Source organism: Vanellus vanellus (genome assembly GCF_965231255.1).
Source record: "Vanellus vanellus genome assembly, chromosome: 19".
Taxonomy (NCBI): domain Eukaryota; kingdom Metazoa; phylum Chordata; class Aves; order Charadriiformes; family Charadriidae; genus Vanellus; species Vanellus vanellus.
Window position 1 is genome coordinate 7,154,404 of NC_138924.1, and position 19,984 is coordinate 7,174,387.

Consider the following 19,984-nt stretch of genomic DNA (forward strand, 5'->3'; position numbering starts at 1 on the left):
CCTTCCTCGTCCTGCACCCCCCGCCCCAGCCGCGACAGCAACTCGCCCGCCGAGGGCGAGTGAAACATCACGCTGCACAGACAAGTGTTTAATGCTAAAAATGATTAAAAACAGCTTAACAAAATTGCCCAAACACGGCTGCCCGCCCGAAACACGGGCTCCCTGCGGGGGCTCAGGGCAGCAGCCTGGCACGGATGGCCCCGGGCACGGGGCACTTAAGCCAGGGAGCCTCGGTGCCGCATGCTGTCGTGCCAGCTGGTCCGGTGGCAGCGTGTCCCAGTGTCCCACGGCATCTGTTGGGGACACAGGTCCTGCTGAGCTGGTGGTACCCCAGGAAGGGCCTTGTGAAGCAGCCCTGGGGCAACCCCGTTAGAAAACAAACATTTCCATACACCTGGCGTGGAGGAAAAAGGCAAAGTCTACGCGCTGCTTAGAGCCAGCGTGGCTGTGAGCACCCAACGGCGCGTGGGTGCTGTGGGTGCCGCGGCCTCGGGTGGGCTCAGCCATGGGGACGGGTCCGTGCGCCCTGCCGCAGGCGTGGGTGCCCCAAAGTCTCTGTCGCACAGGTTCTGCTCTGCAGCACGGATCCTCCTTTGCCGGCAGCCGCCCTGCAGGGTGTCCCCAGGCCGGGACACTCGTACGGCACAGGTTAGTGAGCACGACCCCTGCCTGTCTGCGTCGCTGTGCCGTGCAAGCCTCGTGGCTGTTGGGATCCCGACCCCGGCGCTGGTCCTCGCCGGGCGGCTGGCGCAGGGGTAACGCTGGGCTTCCTGATGCAGACACCGGGTCCGAGTCACCCACGTGGGAAAGGAAAACGCTGGGCTCCGTCCTACTGCTTCCTCCGCCACCTTTGACGCTTCCCTCCCACGGCCGCGGCGCCCCAGTGGGGACTGGGGATGGCCTCGGGGTCACTCCCACCCTCTGCTCATGGGACTGGGACTTGACAGAGCTCCAGGGGCTCCGGTTCGCAGGTTAATGCTCCCTCTTAAGCTTCTGTATCTGGCGTGTAACTGGGCTGGGGCTGGGACACTTGGTGATGGGACAACGTGGTGTAAGGGGGTGGGGGTGGGGGGCTCAGCAACACCCAAACCCTGCACTGGCTCCCGGTGCGGGATGACGCAGTGACAAGGCAGTCGGGTCCCTTCATGGCTCCCTCCATGGCAAAGGGACAACCCGAGAGAGGACCCTCCCAGCTGGGCAAGCGGTGGGGGGGCCGGGTGCTGCCCTGGCTCTCTGCAACCTTGCTCGGCCCCACAGCCGCAGGCAGACGCTGGATCCCACATGCAAGAGGAGCCCGTGGCGATGCGAGGACACACGGGACCCGTGGGACAGCCGGTCTTGGGGTCCTTGGGGACTCAGGATTTTGTTAGCCTTGCACTGAGGTTGAAAAACGCGTCTAAAGGTAAGTGGGGTGGGGTGGGACTAAGGGGTTTGGGGGAGGAGGGAAGGGGCAGGTAACGGCTGGGGTGGGCAGGGGAGCAGAACAGAAAGCAGCTGTGGGGGGAAAATGGGGGTGTTCAAAGCCACCCCCCGGGAAAGCAGGCGGGACACACACCCGAAAACTAAAATACTGAAATTTGAAACGAAACTCAACAAGCAAACCCTGCGCTCGGGAGAGGACAAGCGCCTCCACAAGCAGCATCTCCTGCGTGGGGGCGGGCACGGGGGTGGGGAAGGGGCTGGAGGCGTGGGGCTGCCCGGGCCTCGCGGGACCAACAGGCTGGGGCAGGAGGGAACCTGCCCTTGAAGTCCACGGCCTCTCCGAGGGGCACGAGCTAGCCTAAGCAATCCCAAAGTCTTGCGCTGGCGTGTGCCCGGTCTCTGCCCTACGCGACCTACAAACCCGAAGAGCCACCGATTCGTGACTCGAGCTCTCTGCAACCAAGCAAACCAAGCAAAAGGCTGGCGAGCCGGCACGGGCTCACCCAAAGCTTCCCTTAGCCAGCGGGGCTCGCCAGCTCCGCTCCGGCACTGCCCAAAGGTTGGCGGGACCCTCAACGGCTCAGCTTCCGTGTGAACCATCCACAGCAATGACCTTCCCAGCTGGTCTGCCCTCGGGGGTGGGGCCCTTCGCAGCACGGCCATTCTGGGGTGGGTTGAAGACGTGGCGTTTATTGTTCGTGGTGGGCTGGAAGGCGTTGGCGGCGCGTGGTGAGGGCTGCCGCTGAAGCCCATCTCCCACCGTAACAGGCTGCGTGACTCGCTCAGGGGCTGTCGGCCCCGCTCGGCCCCCTCAGCCCTCCTGGGCCCACTTGAGGAAGGTGGGGATATCCCTCACCGGCACGTTGCGGGTCAACGCTTTGACTCGAAGGTTCCGGTCATCGGTCAGCAAAACCACTTCCCTGAGCAAACGGATAGGATCATCTGCAACGAGAGAAAGAGAGCGCAGCATGAAGCTCAGACCTCCCTGCTCTGCCCCAGCCCTCGCACCCATCCCACACCGCGCTGTCCCCACGCCGTGTCCCCTCCATCCTCCTCCAGTGCAGGGCCACCCGGCACCCCGGCGGCACTGCCAGCACCCCGCTCCCTGCCAAGGCTTCCCGGCACAGCTGGGAGACAACACTTCATCTCGAAGGCCGCCTTCTCCCCCTCCACCCCGCGCTGGCTGGGGGATGATCTGTGATGGCTGCCCGCAGCCCCGGGGCCGGGAAGGCCGGGGAGCAGCACCCCAGTGTCCCCCGCTGCCCGCTGCCCGCACGGCGTGGTGCGCCGTGCCGCAGGCAGGGAAGAGGAGGTCCCTCTGCCTGACCCTGGCCAGGAAGACGGCCCGCGACCCTGGCTCCAGCAGGAAGCTGGTGCTATTATTCTGGTGATCTCATTATAAGATCTAAAACCAACCCTTATTTTTTCGCAAAGTTTTTTTGGAGTCGCCGCTGACACCGAGGCGTTTCTGGCTGGGGCTCAGACAGGCAAAAAGAGAGTTGAAGGCTGAGAAATAACCGAAGGGATCTTGCCCCCAGATGGAAGAGCTGCCCCGCACGCAACGCGCCGGGCTGGGATGTGGGAGCCACGCTTACGTGTGTGCGAAGCAGGGGAAGCATATGGGGTATGTGTAAGCAGCTGGGTCCTGTGACCAGAGTACTGTTCCTATGAGCACAGGAAACACAGTGCCTCCGAGCCAGGACGGGAATGGAAAAAACAGAGTTTATGGGAGCCCAACATGGGCCCAGATTGGCTGCGCGGGGAGCGGCAGGACGAGGGGAAGGGGAGGGTGGCCAGGAACGTGGGCTACGGTCACGGTGTCGGGGCTGGGGATGGCGGGACGAGCACTCCGGCCGGCCCGTGCCGGGAAGAAGGGGAACGGGGGCTCGGCGGGAAGGCAGGTCTGGGGCCGAAGACTGCCGAAAGCAGGATCGGGAGGTTTTGTGCGGACACTTTAAGAAATGTGTAACAATAAACATCCTCTGCTCCGCACTGGTGACGCGCCTCCTTGTTACAAACCAGAGGCTGTCAGCTTGTCAGGCCCCATTCCCCATAATCCACATGATTTCAAAATTCAGCATCATTTGCACATAAACATTTGGTGACGGTTTCTCTGTGAATCTGACAAGTTAAGCTGCTAAGAATTCGCACTGACAAATGTGGGTTGATTTCTTGGGCAGCTGCTGATGCGATTCCCATCCCCACTGCCCTGGCAACAGCCCGGGGGCTGTCTGGTCCCAGCACGCGTGGCCGATGCCAACTGGGCATCGTGAGGGAAAAGGGCCCCGGCCAAGAAGCACCGGGGCTTGCAGGGAGGAGGCTCTTTCTGGCCCTTCGTCACCCCTGCCAGCACCATGTAATGGCCCTGGGGACGTTCACAATTGGCTTTTCAGAGGCTGGGGCACCCCCGAAGCAGAGTGAGGTGCGCATTTGGCAACGTGGTGGGAAGGGCCACAGCCTGGGGCTGACCGGAGGCAGGAGGTGGCACCTTGGTGCCGAAAGAGGCAAAATGCGGGCAGGATTGGCTCCCAGGGCCAGGAAAGAGAAATCAGAAGGGTCCACGGGATGCAACACAGAAGGGACAATGAGGACATGAGGATGTTCTACCTTTGTTGGAGGGCATGAAATCCTTGGCCTTGTCATTGCAATAGTGCAGGCAGCAGGACAGAATCAGGTCATCGTTGTTTCCCTGAAAGAAAAGGACAACGTTACCCCAGGCAGGGAAAAGCCTGCAACCCCACCAACCCCGGTTTCCACGCTGCCCTCGGGACACCCTGCGGCAGCTCAGCGGAGAGCAGGGCTGCTCGGAGCCGAAACGCATGCACCCGCAGGAGCCTGATCAGCCGCCTGCAAAGGTGGGGACAGAGCTACCCCCACCCAGAGCTCGCGGTCCCCAGGGTCCCCGGTTGCCCCCAAGAAGGCAGTGGCGAAGAGCCTCCAGCCCTCGGCAGCACTGCCTCCGTGTCCTGTCCTCCCGGAGCTGCGATGTCCCCTTACCTGCTGGCCAGTGGTGTCTTCGCTGCGGAAGGAGATGGACTCCAGCTCGTTGCCTCGGCTGGTCAGAGCCCTCAGGCAGTTGTCCCGGGTCTCAAATCGCTCCTCCAGGAACTCGATGGACTTCCTGGCTCTCTCCTGCACTTGGCGGGCATAGCCTGCGGCCCGATGCTCCATCTCCGGGCCCTTGGCCAGGCCGTCCAGCTCGTTTATCACTTCAAACAGGAAGAGGAGGTACAGTTACTATGCGACAAGGTGCTCCCGTGACCTGCTGCTGGAGCACGCAAGTTGCCAAGGCCTCGGGGCCGGGGCACTGGGAGCTGGCTCAGGAAATCTGGGTTCAGCTGCCGCAGCGTCCCAGCACTCCTGGACTTGGCTGCGGGTCTGGAAAAGCTTTGCTGCCTTCCACCTCCGTGGGTCACCTGGCTCGGCCCCGAGAGTGCAGGCACCTCGCCCCTGCAGCGTGCGGGTAACGCTCCCTAAGGGCACCTCGTTTTGCTCTGGGAAACACCGGGACCACCGCCACGTCCCCCACCCCACGCTCCTGCCTCACAACCGGCGGCACCTCCGTGTGTGCCCGAGGGTGTCAGCAAACCCCAGTCTCCCGCGGCCTGCTCCTCCGCCTCCGAGCCACAGCGGTGGCCGGCAGCGCTGTGCCTCCTGCCCTGCATCGCACTGCCTGGCTCCGCGCCTCCCAGCCCCCCGCACTCACTTTCAGTCACGAAAAGCTGCTGCCCTCCTGCTGCAGGGCCGCAGGCGGGAACAGGGTCACGCGTGGGAGCAGGCACTTCCCGCTCCGGCACCGTTTCCCGCGCAATCCCTGGCCCCGTTTTCCCACCTGAAGTCACCGCCCCAGGCTCCCGGCAGGGGACATGCTCTCTCCAACACCTCGCCCATCTGGCTTTGCACATCTGTCCTGACACATGCCGCTCGAGAGGAGCCCGAGCCTGGGATCGGGTGGATTCCCAGCCCGTTTGCCTTATACTGGAGCCTGTCAAGCCTTAGAGCTTCCTGTACTGCTGCCAAGCGGCCGGCAACCCCGGCCACTCCGGCCCCCCGGCCCGAGGGACCCCAGCGGAGCTCCGGGAGGGACCCACCCCCCGGCACCGGGGCTGCTGGAAGAGCCGCACCATCGCCGAGCGAGCGCGCGTGTGCGAGCAAGATGCCGCCGAGGCGGCTGGCGGCGAGGCCGGGCACACAAGCGTGCGGCCAGATGTGCGCACGAGCGTCCTTGCCCGCGATCGTGCACTGGGGCGGAGTGGGGGGGTGTGGGGGGGAAAATGCGCGTGCGCGAGGCCGGGCGCGCGAGAGAGCTGGTGTGCACGTGTGCGCGAGGGAGCCTCTGCGCGCACAGTGTGTGTTTTAGCCATGGCTTCATTTCTGAAGATTGTTTCCGAGCCTGGAGCCAAGTCCTGAGTTCAAGTGGGAACTATGCATTCCTTGGGGGTTCGGGGAGAGAGCTCGGGGTCTGAGGCCTCTCCCCAGTGCTGTGAATCACTGCCCGGGGAGCCTGCGTGATCGCTCTGTTCCATGGTGAGACTGGCACTCACTGTCTGGGTATTCAAATTAAAGCTGCATGGAGCTTCTTTGCTCGTCGCTGGCCGGCAACTCTTCTTGCTACCGACCTGATGCTGCCATTTCCACACAATGCACGGCTGGGCCCGGGGTGGGGGGAGCCGTGCAAGAACGGAACATCAAACAGGAAAAGCTGGTATTCCCTCCCGAAATCCGCCTTCCTGCTTCCAAGCTAAACAGGCTTCAAAGGGGAGGCTTGTTTGTGCTTCTGCACCAGGCCTGGCTTCTCCATGGCGGGGTCAGCCTCAAGGAGCACGGAGCAGGTTAAAGAGCAAGAGAAACAAACCCAACGCGAAGCGGCGCGCTTAACCCCTTGCTGCATCCCCGGGAAGAGCGGGGAGGAGTGCCCCGTGCTGGCGATGGGGCACGGCACCGAGGTCTCCGTCTTGGCAGCCACAGGCCCCCGGCTTACCCCGGGGGATGCGCTCCTCCTGCCCGTCCCCAAGTCTCGGCACTGATGGCTTTCCTCAGGGATGAGGGGGAATTTGACCAACACCCATCACGGACGGGCAGTCACTGGCTTCAGGGTGCTTCAGCAGCGGCAGGAGAGGCTCATGGCAGGCAGTGGGACATGAGTTACTCTGTCCCCCCTCCGATGGGCTGTGCAGGGAGGCAGCAGGACAGGAGAGCGCTGAAGGTGCTCAGTCGCTGCCGCTTCTCCTGCCCACGGCACGGCAGGCCAGGCCGGGCTCCTTTTGCAGGTTGAGAGCAGCAGCGTCTTGGACAGGGATGCGAGCAGGGTTTTCGTCTCTCCTGTAACTGCTGCCCCTGGCTGGGGCTCGGATGGAGGGGCCTCACGCCAACCACAGGAGTGCACCGGGAGGCAGGGCCATGGCTCCAGCGCAGATCCCAGCTCTCTCAGGCATTAATGTGCTCCGCAGCCCCTGGGGCTGCCCAGGTTCTGCCGGTGCTGCCCGGCTCCTTTCCCTTCGCCTCCACACAGAGCCCTAGCACTGCGGTGCCAAGCCACAGAGCACCTCGGCAGCTCCCGTGCTGAGCTGGGCAGGCGGCCAGCCCCGCTCCCCCCACCCAGGGGTCCTGTCCCCAGCCCTGGGAATCCCCCCTGAGCCAGTCTGTTCACCTCGTGGGGAAGGGCGGCAGCCGGATGTCGGCTCTGGGGCAGGCAGAGGCGTCTGCTGGGTACCGGGAGTTGAGAAGGAAGCCCCATCATGGCTTGGAGGGCAGGCACCCCTGCGTGCCGCAGGCCAGGAGATCGGCACGTGCGTCCGCCTTGCTGCCTTGGACGCTGGAGATGCCCACAGGGCAGAGCGGGCCCCCGGCCTCCCAGGGACGGGGACAGCCTGTGGGCTCTGCGAGGCTCGGCCCCCCGCTCCTGCCCCGGCCTCTTCTGCTGCCCGCGGGGATCCTCTGAACGCCAGGTTGGCACCGGGACGCACCGGGCGCCAGAGCAACACTGGCCGGAGGAACGCTACCTCCAGCCCGGAGCGTGATCAAACAATCAGAGCAAAGGCATCTAACCAAATCCTCCCGCCACCCTGGGAGACCACCCAGCAGCACAGCCGTTATCTGCCAGGGTGAGTGTTTACCAATAACGGGAACCAGCTTGCTGTTTTACTGCGAGCTTTATAAGGATAAAAAGAAGGGCTGGGCTTGAGCAGCTCTGAGACACTGGGACACAGGCCGGCCATTTGCTCAGGCTGCCTAAGCCCCAGCTCAGCTGGGATAAGCTATCTGCTCTGATTGTTTAACAATTCCTCCTCCTTGCTCCCTCCAAAATTCCCTCCAAATCCCATTTAACACCCGCCTGCCTCTCCCTGCCCCTGGCACCCCCAAACGCACCAGGAGGAGAAGAGCTTTGCTGAGCGCCACGGGCAGAAAGCTGGCAGGAAGGGAAAAGGGCAACATGGGCTGAAGGAACGCCGGCCACAGCTGGGATGAGACGGAGCAGGACAGATGCCAGCTCCACCTCCGCTGCCAGCCGGCCAACGGCATGAGCCATCCAGCCCCAGACCACACAGGCACTGTGGGCACGTGAGGCAGGGAGAGAGGGAGCCAGCATGGAGAGACAGCCCGCGCCGAGGGAGAGGGAAAGCTCCCACCTCACGCCAGCCCTACTCACCGATCAGGGGCACCACCAGGATGAATTTCCTGCAGTCCAGCAGTGTTATCAAGCTGCTGAGGTGGTCGATGAAGCCATTGGTGTCTGGGACCAGGAAGACAGGTCTGATCTCCAGCTCCATCTGCCTCATTTGACTCTGGTCTTTCAGCACGGCCTGGAAGAGAAGGACATATGATGAGTAAGCAGGACGTCAGCCCTATGACCTGTGGACCTTGAGAGCAGAAGATAAGCCTGGCTGGCATGCACGCCTCCCACAGCAAGGGCATCGTGTGAAGGGGACCGGCAGGAGGCTCATCCATCCCACCTGCACACCTCAAACACCAACTCTTGCAGGTCCACAGCGCACACGTGAGTGGGATGGTGAAAGCCTCCAAGAGGGCACTTTCCTAGGAGAACAGGCTTGGAAATTGAAGTGTTTTGGGAATTGTCCCATTTATGGGATGCCAGTTGCCAGGACTATCTACACTGGTACCGAGAGATCAACCCTGACACAAAACAGCGGGGAGAAAAGGGGGCTGGAGGAAACAGGTTCTGGGACTCCAGATGGAAACAGCTCAAGGTGACAGCAGCCATAATGAACCAGTTTGGGACACACAAGTCCTGCCAACGGCATCCTAACACGGGGACCCCAAGCAGGCAGCAGGAAGGGGAGGTCTGTGGAGTGGGGATGCTTGGCTGAGTATCTCACTCACTGTCCCACCAGCTCCTGCACGTGCTTTGCCTTTTCTGACTCCATCCAGCTGGGAAACCAGGTGGGTTTCAGCCCTGGAAATCCACAGCACTGTCCTTGGCTGAGCCCTTTGCACACGCTGGAGACCAGAGGTGCTTACATGTACATGGGAAGGGTCTGCTGGGTCTTACTCGCAACCCTGCAGGGTTGCACCTGGACCTCTGGGCAATGCCAGTTGCCAAAATGGGATCCAAGAGCTCACATACTACTCTCGATGCTATCGAAGGACTTGGGCTCTTTAGTAAGTCACAGGCTTAAAAAACTCAGGATGCTATTCTAGTGCTTCCTCTGCTTAAAAATAGCTTCCCTGGACTCGCTGATGTTTGTTGCCTCTAATAGGAACCGGTCACCCATGGAGCACAGCAGCACTGCTGTGGAACACATCCACCATGCAAACCCTTGTGAGACTGTGCTCGCACCCACAAGACGCGCCCTGGGGATAGAAGGCGACCGCCGACCCTGTTCTGCTCAACGTTACGGGGAGCTCCCCCTGTCTGGGGTGAAGATCCGAACCCTCCAGCAGCCATGCCAAAGCCTCGGAGGCACCCTGGAATGCCGAGCTGCACAGGCCAGCAGTGACCACGGAAAGAAGTGGTTTTTAATCCATTTCCAAGTGTTGTCATCTGGCTTTAAATCAAGGCGGCTTGATGCTGCCACCTCCCACAAGTGTCTCCAGGCAAGGCAGCAACCACAACCTCACCACGTGCCTCCCACCTGCCTCCTGGCAGTGTCGGTCCTGGGGCCAAAGCTCCCATCGACCCGGAGGGGAGACGGGCAGAGCAGGGAGCACCCCAGGTCCCATCTGCTGCACGGCAGCACTGAGCTGGCACGACAGCATGAGGATACGCATCCCCCATCGGGCAGGGACAGCTACAATGGCACACCAGCATCCCTGTAGAGATGCTGCCATGGCCAGCCACACGTTGGCTGCCATCCCTGCCTGTGCTCTGTCGTCACCCAGGGAGGAGCTGGCACTCCTCGGCAGCACGGGAACCCTGTGTTGGCAACCCCAGCATGGCGCTGCTGCCGCCTCCCCACCTTGAGGTGGGGTTTCTCCCCAGGGTTTGAGGGTGCGGGAGAAGATGCTCATCACTGGGAGGCACCAGGACCTGCTGAGCTCCGCCAAGCTCCACCTGCCATGGGGAGGTGGAGAAGGGCCCCGTTGACCAACGCAGAGACCCATAGCGAAGCAGCATGTCCCCTGTGTGGACACCAAGCAGGTCGACAGCCCCGAACTTTCAGGAAGGGGGGACAAAACCATGTGGCCCATAGGTGACAACAGTCCTACGCAAGCAAGGGCTGGTGGCAGCAGGGAACCCCCACGTGCACCCCGATACAGCTCCCTGACCCCGGGGCTTGTCACGGTCCATGCAGGTGACCTCAGGAACATGGCGTGAGCGGGAAGCTCACCCACCCTTCTGGCCGAGGAGCATGGGGGTGACGGCAGGGGGATGGCAGTACCCTCGTGTGTGGCATTTGCCCCAGCGGCTTTCACAGGCCGTACCCGGCCGATTCCTGGCAGCCTCGAGCGACGCTTGTGCCGGCCGTCACGTCCCATTCCGCTCGCCGGGCCGCCCGGTGAGAGAAGGACACAGGATGCGCCGGGAGTGAAAGAGCGAGGTCGGCGGGGAGCGTGCCAAGTCCCCGCGCACAGCTCCGGGCCGCTCAGGGAGCCAGAGGGAAACTCGCCTTTGCAGAGTTCATAGGCCGGCAGCGAGATTTATTTTTGTTTGTGTGAGTAAAAGGCTGCAGAAGCCTCCGGCCAAGGGGTTTCGGGGGGGAGAGGAGTGGCCTGTGATTCATGCGGACGCTGGCTGGCCCCGCGCCAGAGATGAAAGGGAGCCCATGTGCGGGGAACCGGGGAGGCGAGTGCCGCGTTAACCCTTCTGCCGATCCGCGGGGCACGGTCCCATGGGGAGGACGGAGAGCGCGGGGACGTGGATCGGGATGCCCGCGTCTAGAGCGTGGCTTCTGCGCCACCACCACTGCTAGAAACGAGCTGCCGGTCCCACTGTGCCTCAGTTTCCCCAGTATGAGGACAGGGAGACGGCGGTTTGTGTGCCCCACCGGGAGGTGGGGTTTGGAGAAGACCCTGGGAGGGCGGTGCGGTTAAAACAGCAGAGGTACAGCTGCGCTCTGGCTCAAGTGCTTTAGGCTGGCTGGATTTTAGCCTTGCCTTATTGGGGTTAAACACACTGCACAGCTCGGTGGCTGAGCGACCCCGTATTACTGGACGTGGCAGGGGACCTCGGAGGCTGGGGGGTCCCTGCTCCCCCCCCCGGGGCCTGGCAGCTCCCCCTCTCCCACCTCCTGCACCCACACGCTGCGGCCGTCGGAGCTGCTCCCACCCGCAGCCCCCTGCCCGTCCTGCTGCTCCGGCCATGGGGGCTTCTCCCAGGAGCTGGGCCGGAGCAGGAGGTGGCTCCCCCGGCTGCCCCAGCTGGTGGCAGCACTGAGATCAGACACTCCTGCGCACACAGTCCCAAATTCCCAGCTCATCCATCAGCTGGGATCACCTGGGGGATTCCCCGGAAGCCGATGCCCGGCTGAGGGCTTGCAGTGTGGACAGGGGACTGGTCCCCCGAGAGCCAGGCCACCAGGCGGTACTTTCTGCAGAGTGCCGGGGGGAGACCTGAGGGTGTCCACAAGCACAGAATAAGAGGGGGCTCCCCATCGGTCCCCCCGAGGCTCCGCACATGGACCCCAGAGCTCCTCTGCTCAGGGTGCCAGGATGGAGCTGAAGCCCGGCAGAGACGAGTGCCCCGTTGCCTTCGGGACGGGTCGTATGGGGTCACACTGCTCTGCCAGGACGGATGGGCCGTCACCATCCTGCCACCACCTCTCCTGCCCTGACCCGCTCTCCAACCGCGGGGAAACCCGGCGCCGCTGCCCCTTCCAGCCCCGCGTGCTCCGCGGGGATCGGAGACGGACTTTCCAGGGCCGAGAACAATGCCTCTCTAGTCTCTGCTCGAGGGCTTCCTCCTCCCAAGGTTCGTCTCCAGCGTCTTCCTCAGGAGTAAACGTGCCCCGTGCCTGGTAGCAAACCGGGGCCGCCGCCGCGGCGGAGCCGCCGTGGGTGGGTGTGCGTCTTCCGCAGCCAGCAGGCACCCGCTCCAGGCAGGTGCGTGTCGGTGCGTGTGCACCCGCGGCATTGTTCCTGCGCGCCGAGGAGAGCGTGAATGGGATACGGCTATATTTAGCCACTTACTCACACTACCGCCACAAAGGAGCGGCTGCATCTTAAGGGGGCGGCCGTTCCGTGGGCTCAGAAGGGACAGGAGAGCGGCTATTTTGGGAAGACATGTCATAATTGGCCGCCCCGGTTAAGCTGCTTCTGTAATGCTGAGCAAAACAATAGCAGCATCCAGAGGAAGAGCCTGTTATGTTTCAGGTGGGATGTTTTCAACCGGTCAGGAAACTCGACCGCTCCCAGCGCACAGCGGCGGCACAAAGGACAGGGGACGCTGAACAGCATGGACCAAGGGCCCGGCCAAGCAGCGGGGGCGGTTGGGAGCGCGCGGCGGGACCCGGCGCTGGCTGGGGACACAGCCCTGCCGGAGAACGCTGCCTGCCCTGGCAGTGCCATTGCTGCCTCCTCCTGTCCACCTGCCTGCCCGGCCTTGCGCCACTCCAAATATACGGGCAGCACCCGGGTGCGTGCCTGGTCCTTCACCTCACCCCGACACATCGCTGCCGCCACCAGCCTGCGACGTGGGGCTGGCAGGAGGCTCTGTCCCAGCCTGGGCAAGCGGTGAGGCCAGAGGCAGGCTGGCCAGCGGAGCCAGGGAGCAGCAGCCAACCCATAAAGCATGGCCAGGCAGCAAAGAGCTGCCTCTCACAACCAGGGCTGCCCAGGGACACAAGAGACCACGACCCAACCCTGCTCTGGCCCAGCCGCCTCCTCTCAGAGTGACGGTTTTGGGGTCGAAGCTCGTGTAGGGTAACGGAGCTGAGCTCTCCCATTCCCTCTGCAGCTGGTGCTGGCCAAGGGCCACCCCCCTTTGCCATTTACCCATCCTGGACCCGTACTGCCCCAGCAGCTCGAGCCACCCTGCCAGGGCAAGGACCGACGGAGCGCAGTGAAGCCCAAATCCTCTCGAGGTATAAATGTGACCTCGGCATCGGTTGTGGTTGGGAGCTGCAATGAGGACCCGCAGGGCTGCCCTGCCAGCTGATGCAGGGCAGGTAAGCAGCAGCAGTGAACCCGGGAGAAGCATCGGGTGGATGATGTCCATCAGCAGCAGAGCTGGGCTGCAAGAGGCGGGGAGCACAGAAAGGCGGGGATAATGCAAGAGAACCTGCCGAGGAGAAGGTAGTGAGTTTAACCGCGAGAAGCACAACTCTGCAAGTCCCAGGTGAGGCCATGGCACCGCGCTCCCCTTGGGCACAGAAAGAAAAAGGACGGCCAAGAGATGAAGGCTGTGCCCTGCACCCTGGGTCCTGGCACACACCATCACAGGCTCTACGGGAGACAGCCAGAGCACCCGGGCTCTCTGGACCTGCGTCCCCACCACCCCGCAGGCACAGCCACACGGCGGTGCGCGGGGAGCTGAGGCGCTCAGCTGTGTTGAGACAGGAGCCGCATCTGCTGGACTCGGATGAATATACGGAGCTGTGGCTTGTCCCCAGGATAATGAAAGGGGGACTTGGAGAGCAGCTGATGCGTGGACTCCCTAGGTGAGCAGTGAACAAGAGAAATGGGCTGTAAGAGGGAAGGCAGAAGATCCCCAGGTCCCAGGAAACACAAGATCTCTTGAGAAGGTCAGAAAGGTCGAGGACCTCAGGCCAAGAGAGGGAAAGTGGAGGGGGCGGATGCTGAGCTGGCCCTGACCTGTGGGCCCCAGGCAGCATTTCCCACCTGAGCTCCTCCGCTCCTCCAACTGCAGCCGCGTGGTCAGTACCAGCGCAGGGAGAGGATCAGGGCCTGCACACATGTTCTGCTCCGGGCTGTTCCCAGCTAGCTATGGGCTGGATGACTTTACCGAAGCCCCAAGGACTTCTCCTCCACCCCGCGCCTTCAGACTCCAACTGCACCTCAGCTCTCAGCTGTGCAGCCCCTGAAGCTGCCCACACCCTCATTTTGACCTCTCTCCGCCTGCGAGCATCAGCCCCAGCACGGCTGGGGAGGAAGGGAGGAGCGCGCCGGGGGGAGAAAGCCCCTGACAGCATCAGGCAGCCCCCACTCTCCCCGCAGAATGGGCAGCGGCCATCCCGGGGGGCCCTGCTGCAGCTGGGCTAGTCGCCGGGGCCGGGATCTGCTGCGCGCTGCCCTCCCCGAACATGTGCAGTTCCTGTTTGCTGTGTCTGTACAAGGCAGTGGGAAGTGGGGAATTTACTTACACCTCCCGCTTAACAACCCTGGGAGGCTGGAAGGCTTCAGGCCGCTTTAATTTACAGCCCATCTCTCCAATCTCTCACTCGTTCGCTGCTGCTTTCTTCCTCCTCGTATTAATGTGACCCAGGTACCTGCCAACAATAATGGACTCGCTTGCGGGGGCGGCCCCTCCCTCCCGGCGCAACTTCTACCTTCGCCTTGATATGAATTGCTCAAAATTCAAATGAAGAAAGAAAAAAGGCGAAATCTGAAAGGTTGGGGTGGGTTTGGAAAAGCGAAGCGCAGTGGTTCTGGGCCCGGCGCCAGTAGCCGGAGGGTACACATGTGCACGCTCTCCCAGTAGGGCCTTCAGCAGCCCTGTTTTACAACCACCTCGGCACACACTGCAGAGTTCACGCATATGGCCAGACAGATGTGTCTGGCTTACGTTCAAGGCTGGAAAATGAAGAATTATGGAAGTGAAGGGCCCTGGGCATTAGAGAGGGCGGAGGTGAGGGGGAGGGGAGCCAGGGAGAATTTTTCCTCTGCTGAGAAATCCTCATCTGGGCTGCGAGGCTGGAGGAAGAGGGGTTGCGAGCGGCGAGGCAGCCAACAGCCATGCATGTGAGATTGCTCTTAAAGCAACAGTGTGCACCGCCAGGCGCCTGCTCCCAGTCCAACCAGTTTACTCCACCAGCTCCCACCGGGAAACAGGCTCAGATCAGGCCAGGGCCAGGACAGGATCACCTGTGTCCCGTCTGTTTGTCCCCATAACGATGGCAACAGTTTGCAAGCAGCGCTCTGGCTGCAGCAGCCGTTCGCAGGCTATTTTTCCTGCCGCTGGCTCCCACATGAACTCTGCCGTTCACGTCCCACCCTCTCCCCTGTCCGCCTGTGCCCCGCTGCACAGAAAAGCTGATTTCTTGCCGCGCCTCGTGGCCACGGAGCCTCTGCCCCAGGCTGGGGGACAGCTCGCTGCCTGGCACGCACTGCCTTACAGCCACCGGCTAAAGCACTCCCCTGTCAGGGCTGCTGGCAGTTCCATGGAGAAGGGGTGTTTGGCTTCATGAGGGTCCCAGGAGTCCCCAAAACATTGATCTCAGGGCCTGGGAGGGCAGACCTTACCCTGGGTGGGGGACAGCAACATCGATTTGGCCCTTCCACCAAAGGCAAAGTTAAGCTTGCTGCTGGGTTTCAGAGAGGCAGTGTAGGGCACCTACACCCGGGAAGCTCAAGGTGCTACGGGACATCCCGAGAGGCCGCTGGTCCTGATGCGTGGCAGGGAAATGGCTGCGCACCATCGGCGCAGTGAGGCAGGATCAGCCCGTGTACAAAAGCAGCTCCTCAGCCAGCTCGGGCGCTGCAGCTGCACAGCCCGTCCTACCTGAATCTTGTCTTGACGACGCTGCTGCTCAGCTACCTTCCTGGCCAGGGCTTGCTTCTTGGCTCTGAGCTCCTTGATGTCCATCTCTCCTCCGCTGCCTTCAGCCTCAGAATCATCTTCGAACGCCTCAATCCTCACATCATCCTCCTTCTTCCAGGAAATGCAGAAAGAGGAAGAAAATAGGAGAGAATTCATTGTAAGGGATGCTGGTAGCAGGGACCGCGCTCGTTCTGCTCTCCCCTTCTAGCAGACAAATCCCTGCCAGGCACAGTCCATCACCACTTGCTGATGGGAGACAAAACACCCAAAAGAAGCAAGCAAAATAAATAAATAGTAAACATCGAGGAAATGACAAGATGAGACAGGAGGTAGTGGGGCAGGGAAGGGGCAGCCCTGCTTAAAGCTCTGTTCTAAAATCAAACCCTCTTCCTCACCTTGGAAAACTCTTCCCACAGCCTTGGGTGAGTCACTGATGTTTTATAGGCTTCAGTTCTGTAAAACCACGGTATTTCCCTCTCTCTCTGCTTTGCTCGGCTGTTTATGCTGCACATCCCTCGGAGCAAATGCTGCTTCTCCCCTCCTGCCTGCACCGGGGCTGTACAGCGCCGCTCTCACACTGCTGCCCCACGCGAGGCTGGGCACACAAGCTCACCATCTTGGCAGGAAACTCGGATCCACGAACCCAAGAGCCCGTTCTCCTTCTCCGTTTTGATCTCTGAATAGGCCAGAGAGATTCCTGCACCCACCCCAAAACTTCCAGCTGGGCTGGAACAGATGTTTTAGGAGATGCTCAATCTTGATTTTAAAGCTCCATATGATGGAGAATCTGCTGTGTCTCAGGGTCAGTCATTTCAATGGTTAATTACTTCCTCTGTTAATATTTGCATCCTACTTCTAGTCTGCCTTTGCCACGCTTCTGCTGGCCAGGAACCTTGTCTTTGCTGAACTGAAAGGTCCCTGGTTCTCCAACCTCCTGCCCGCACAGGTACTTCTGGACCATGTCACATCTTCACCCTCTCCTAGAGACCCCTCCCTGTCTCTGCCCACCAGGAGGTCTGCAGACCCTTCCCAGTACGCCTGCACTGCCTGAACTGGAGACCCCAAAATGAGCCATGCTGTTCCTACTCCAGGTGAAGGCCATGCTGATCTTTCCCTACGCACTCAAATCTCCGGGACACAGGAGGGCGGGAGGTGGTGGCTGGTGTCCAACTGGGGACACCCCCCAGCTTCGCTGCTCTCCCCACAGTGGCTCCCTGCCCAAAGGGGAGACCACAAGTCCCTGTTCCTCAACATGTGTCCCACCAGCAGCTGCCTGCGCACATGTGCTGCTCAGGAGCCCACCTCTGCCACTGCTGCTGACAGCCCCCTTGTCTCGCCCAGACCCCCTTGCTCCCCACTGCAGCGACCACAGGTCTTCCCAAGCCCTGCCATTATCCATCTCCCCTTCTCCGCGCAAACACCAAGGGTTGTGATGGGACTGGGAAGAGTTCTCAGGTGGCACCTGGGAAGAAAGACCTCTCTGAGCCCCCAGAGGGCTGCAGGGGACAGCTCCTGTACAAGATGGATAAGATCCGGGAGGGATAAGAGCATCACTACGCTCCCTGTCCTGTGCAGGCTGCCGTGGCACGTGTCAGCAGGAGGGACTCAGGCAGGAGCTCGCAGTCATAATTTAGAACAACCCCAGCACTGCACAGTCATGTACTCCATCGTTTCACCCAGACCGCACAGCCGCCTGGCCACAGAACCATGTACTCTTCTCTCCTTGTGACTTTTTAGCCATGGGAAGGAGGAAGACGGAGCCCTCAGGCTCACTTCCCTCTGCCGGGACAGCCTGGACCACAGGGGATGCTGCCAGAGGGACAGCGTCGCACAAGGGCCTCGGGCAAAAGCGTGTGTCGGATGCAGATCTGCTGCGGTGGGTTGGGACCTGCTTGCCCAGGCTGGCGGTGGTCACGCTGGTGAGCTGGAAGCTCTCTTGCGATCAGAGCCCAAAGAGGAAGCTCCAGGGTTGCGCAACAAGCTCACACAGAGGTTCCCACAGCTGAGCAGAGACTGTGGGGATGGGGCAGGAGGGAGTTATCCTCCCTACTGCGTTTGTTCCTAGCAGCAATTGGAGGGACTGACCCAACAGAAGGAGTGCTCCGGAGAACAGGACCGTCCCTGTCATGACACTGGCTAGAACATGTTTTTGGTGGTGACAGCTTGAAAACCTTGTGGACCTTCTCCAGAAGAGGACAAGTGTCCAGCTCTCCCACCTTATAGAGACATCTCTTGCTGCCCGGGGTTTTGCTCTGAGACCCCGTGCAAAAAAAAAATCACCTAAAACCTCTCCCCTGCTCAGCCAGAGCTTGCTGCTGGGACGAGGAGGGTGCTGAGCATGTTCTTGCTACAGGCTCCTCTGGCTGTCAGCTCCCTGGGGCGCACAGGGACATGTGCCATGGGCCACCCAGCGCCGACAGAGGCGAAATGCTGTCCCCTGCACGGGGCGATACCCTCTCTGGCTCCGCAGCCCCCGGCCCCGGCGCAGGGAGGGGACCCGGAGCGAGCCTGGGCAGTGCCGGGCCACCCAGCTCCCCGCTCCCAACGCCTCTGCCCCTCTCTCCTGTTTCCCTGGCCTTTCCAACTGCAAGATTAAACAGAAGAAAAGAGTCAACCTGCAGAGCGGCTGGCAGGGCCCTTAAACACACACATGGAGCCTGGAGTGAAGCAAGGCCTACAGGAACAAGCAAGGGCAGAAAAACAAGAGCTGAATTCCTTAATCACATCAGGATGTGAGAGGCAGGGGAGGGACGGGGCGCCAATGTCAGCTCTTCCTGTACGTGTGCTGGAGGCTGGAGCTCAGGCCTCCGCCGCAACGAGCTCCACGGCTATAAACTTGATCCTGAAGCTGAACCCTGACACCCCCTCGCCCACCTCCTCTCCCGGGGCCGTTGGCGCTGCACGTTATTAAAGCTCTCCCCCCTGCTCGGGGTATGAAAAAGCAGCATCTGGAACTCATAGCAGCGCGTGAGATAGAGGCAGGCGGGCTGGACTGGCAGGAAAGGGCACGAGCGAAGTACACTCGGGAGACGAGGGCTGTGCACCATTTACCCCCCCACACCCCCCCAGCCTTTGCCTCCCCCCCATAAAATGCACACGCAGCTACGCCGGCTATAAATAGCGGGAGCCGCAGGGCAGGCAGAGGCTGGGCCCCACAGGGGTGATTCTTCCTTCACCGAGGCGCGCTCTTCCCGCACGGTACCTGATCTTCCAGTTGTTTTCCCTCTTGGCTTCCCATTTCCTTTCCCATGGCGTCTGGGACGGGTGCCACTGACACATATTTTCCACCCTTGAATGCCAGCAAAGGCTCTTCTTGTCCACAAAGGGCTTCCAGGAAATACTTCAGAACTGTGACCCTCTTGCAGTCGGCTGCAATAACCTACGGGGTGAGGACGAGGGGGTTGGGGAGAGGGAAAGGAAAACAAAGTCAGTGCAAAGGGGAGGCGGACGGGCAATGGCCAGGGAGAAAATGTTCGGGGGTAGAAGGCCCAGCGGGACGCAGGCAGCACTGCACAGCACCACAGGGATGTGCGGGGTGCCCTTCTTCTCCTAAACAGGGATGGAAGGGGTCCGTTCGTGCCTCGTAGCCCGCTGTCCCCAGGGAAAAGGAAGCAGGGAAATCAGTACGCCCAGCCCCGATCCACAGCCTGTCCTGCCCCCTCCACACACCCCTGGGCCGTGGGGCTGCCGGGGGTCAGCCAGCCCCCTGCCCAGCCCCACCGAATTGGGGGAAGTCCTGCTGAAGCGCGGGAGATGAATGATGTGGCCTGTCCATACTGTTTCATTTCGGCTCCATCACCAGATTCCCCCCCGAAAGCGGGGGACAGATGCAGGTGCGAGAGCGGGCGGGTAGGGGCATTTCAGAAAAGCTGAGCCCCTCCTCGTCTCCAGCCCGACCACATCCCACGGGCCCATCTCATGGACCAACTGGGGAGCTCCATCAGGGAGGCTGGGATAGATCTGGCCAGAAGGAAACTCAATAGCTTGGGTAATTATCCAATTTATGAGGCTCTCAAATGGAATTTCCAGAGCACAGGAGCCCGGTGCCTCTGCGGCCCTGTCCCGCGTGGCACAGCCTCTGCCGGTGCCTCCACCATGACCGGCGTCAGCTCAGACCTCGTCCCCTCGCAGCGCGGCGCTGCACCTGCAGCGTTCTCCCCTGGTGCTTCCCGCTGACCAGCATCACCCCCAGCGAGCAGCGGATTTATTGGAAGAAACACAGCAAACGGGGGCTACAAGTGCTACACACTATGGAGACAAAGACCATGGTGATGCTCGAGTCCCTCCTGCCCCCCCAAACCACCCTGGTTTTACTCTGCTCGTTACAGAGCAAAGCAGCCTCAGAGACCCCCATCCCACAAGGGTTCCCGCTGGCTTCCCGGAGCGGGATCCTGAAGCCGGGGAGAGGGCCAGACCCCATGCAAGAGATTCAACCAGGCGCCTCGC

The 19,984-nt window shown here is 61.6% G+C and overlaps 1 protein-coding gene across 1 annotated transcript; it reads right to left on the reverse strand.

Moving 5' to 3' along the window:
• Positions 1-73: 73 nt before the first annotated feature.
• Positions 74-19,805, reverse strand: LOC309679572 (telomerase-binding protein EST1A-like; the record flags this gene model as incomplete). Its single annotated transcript, XM_082492920.1, has 7 exons — positions 74-2,364; positions 4,030-4,111; positions 4,420-4,631; positions 8,072-8,225; positions 15,500-15,649; positions 18,741-18,917; positions 19,788-19,805. The coding sequence occupies 7 exons, from the start codon at positions 19,803-19,805 to the stop codon at positions 2,234-2,236; spliced, it is 924 nt and encodes a 307-aa protein (XP_082349046.1). The 3' UTR covers positions 74-2,233.
• Positions 19,806-19,984: the final 179 nt, after the last annotated feature.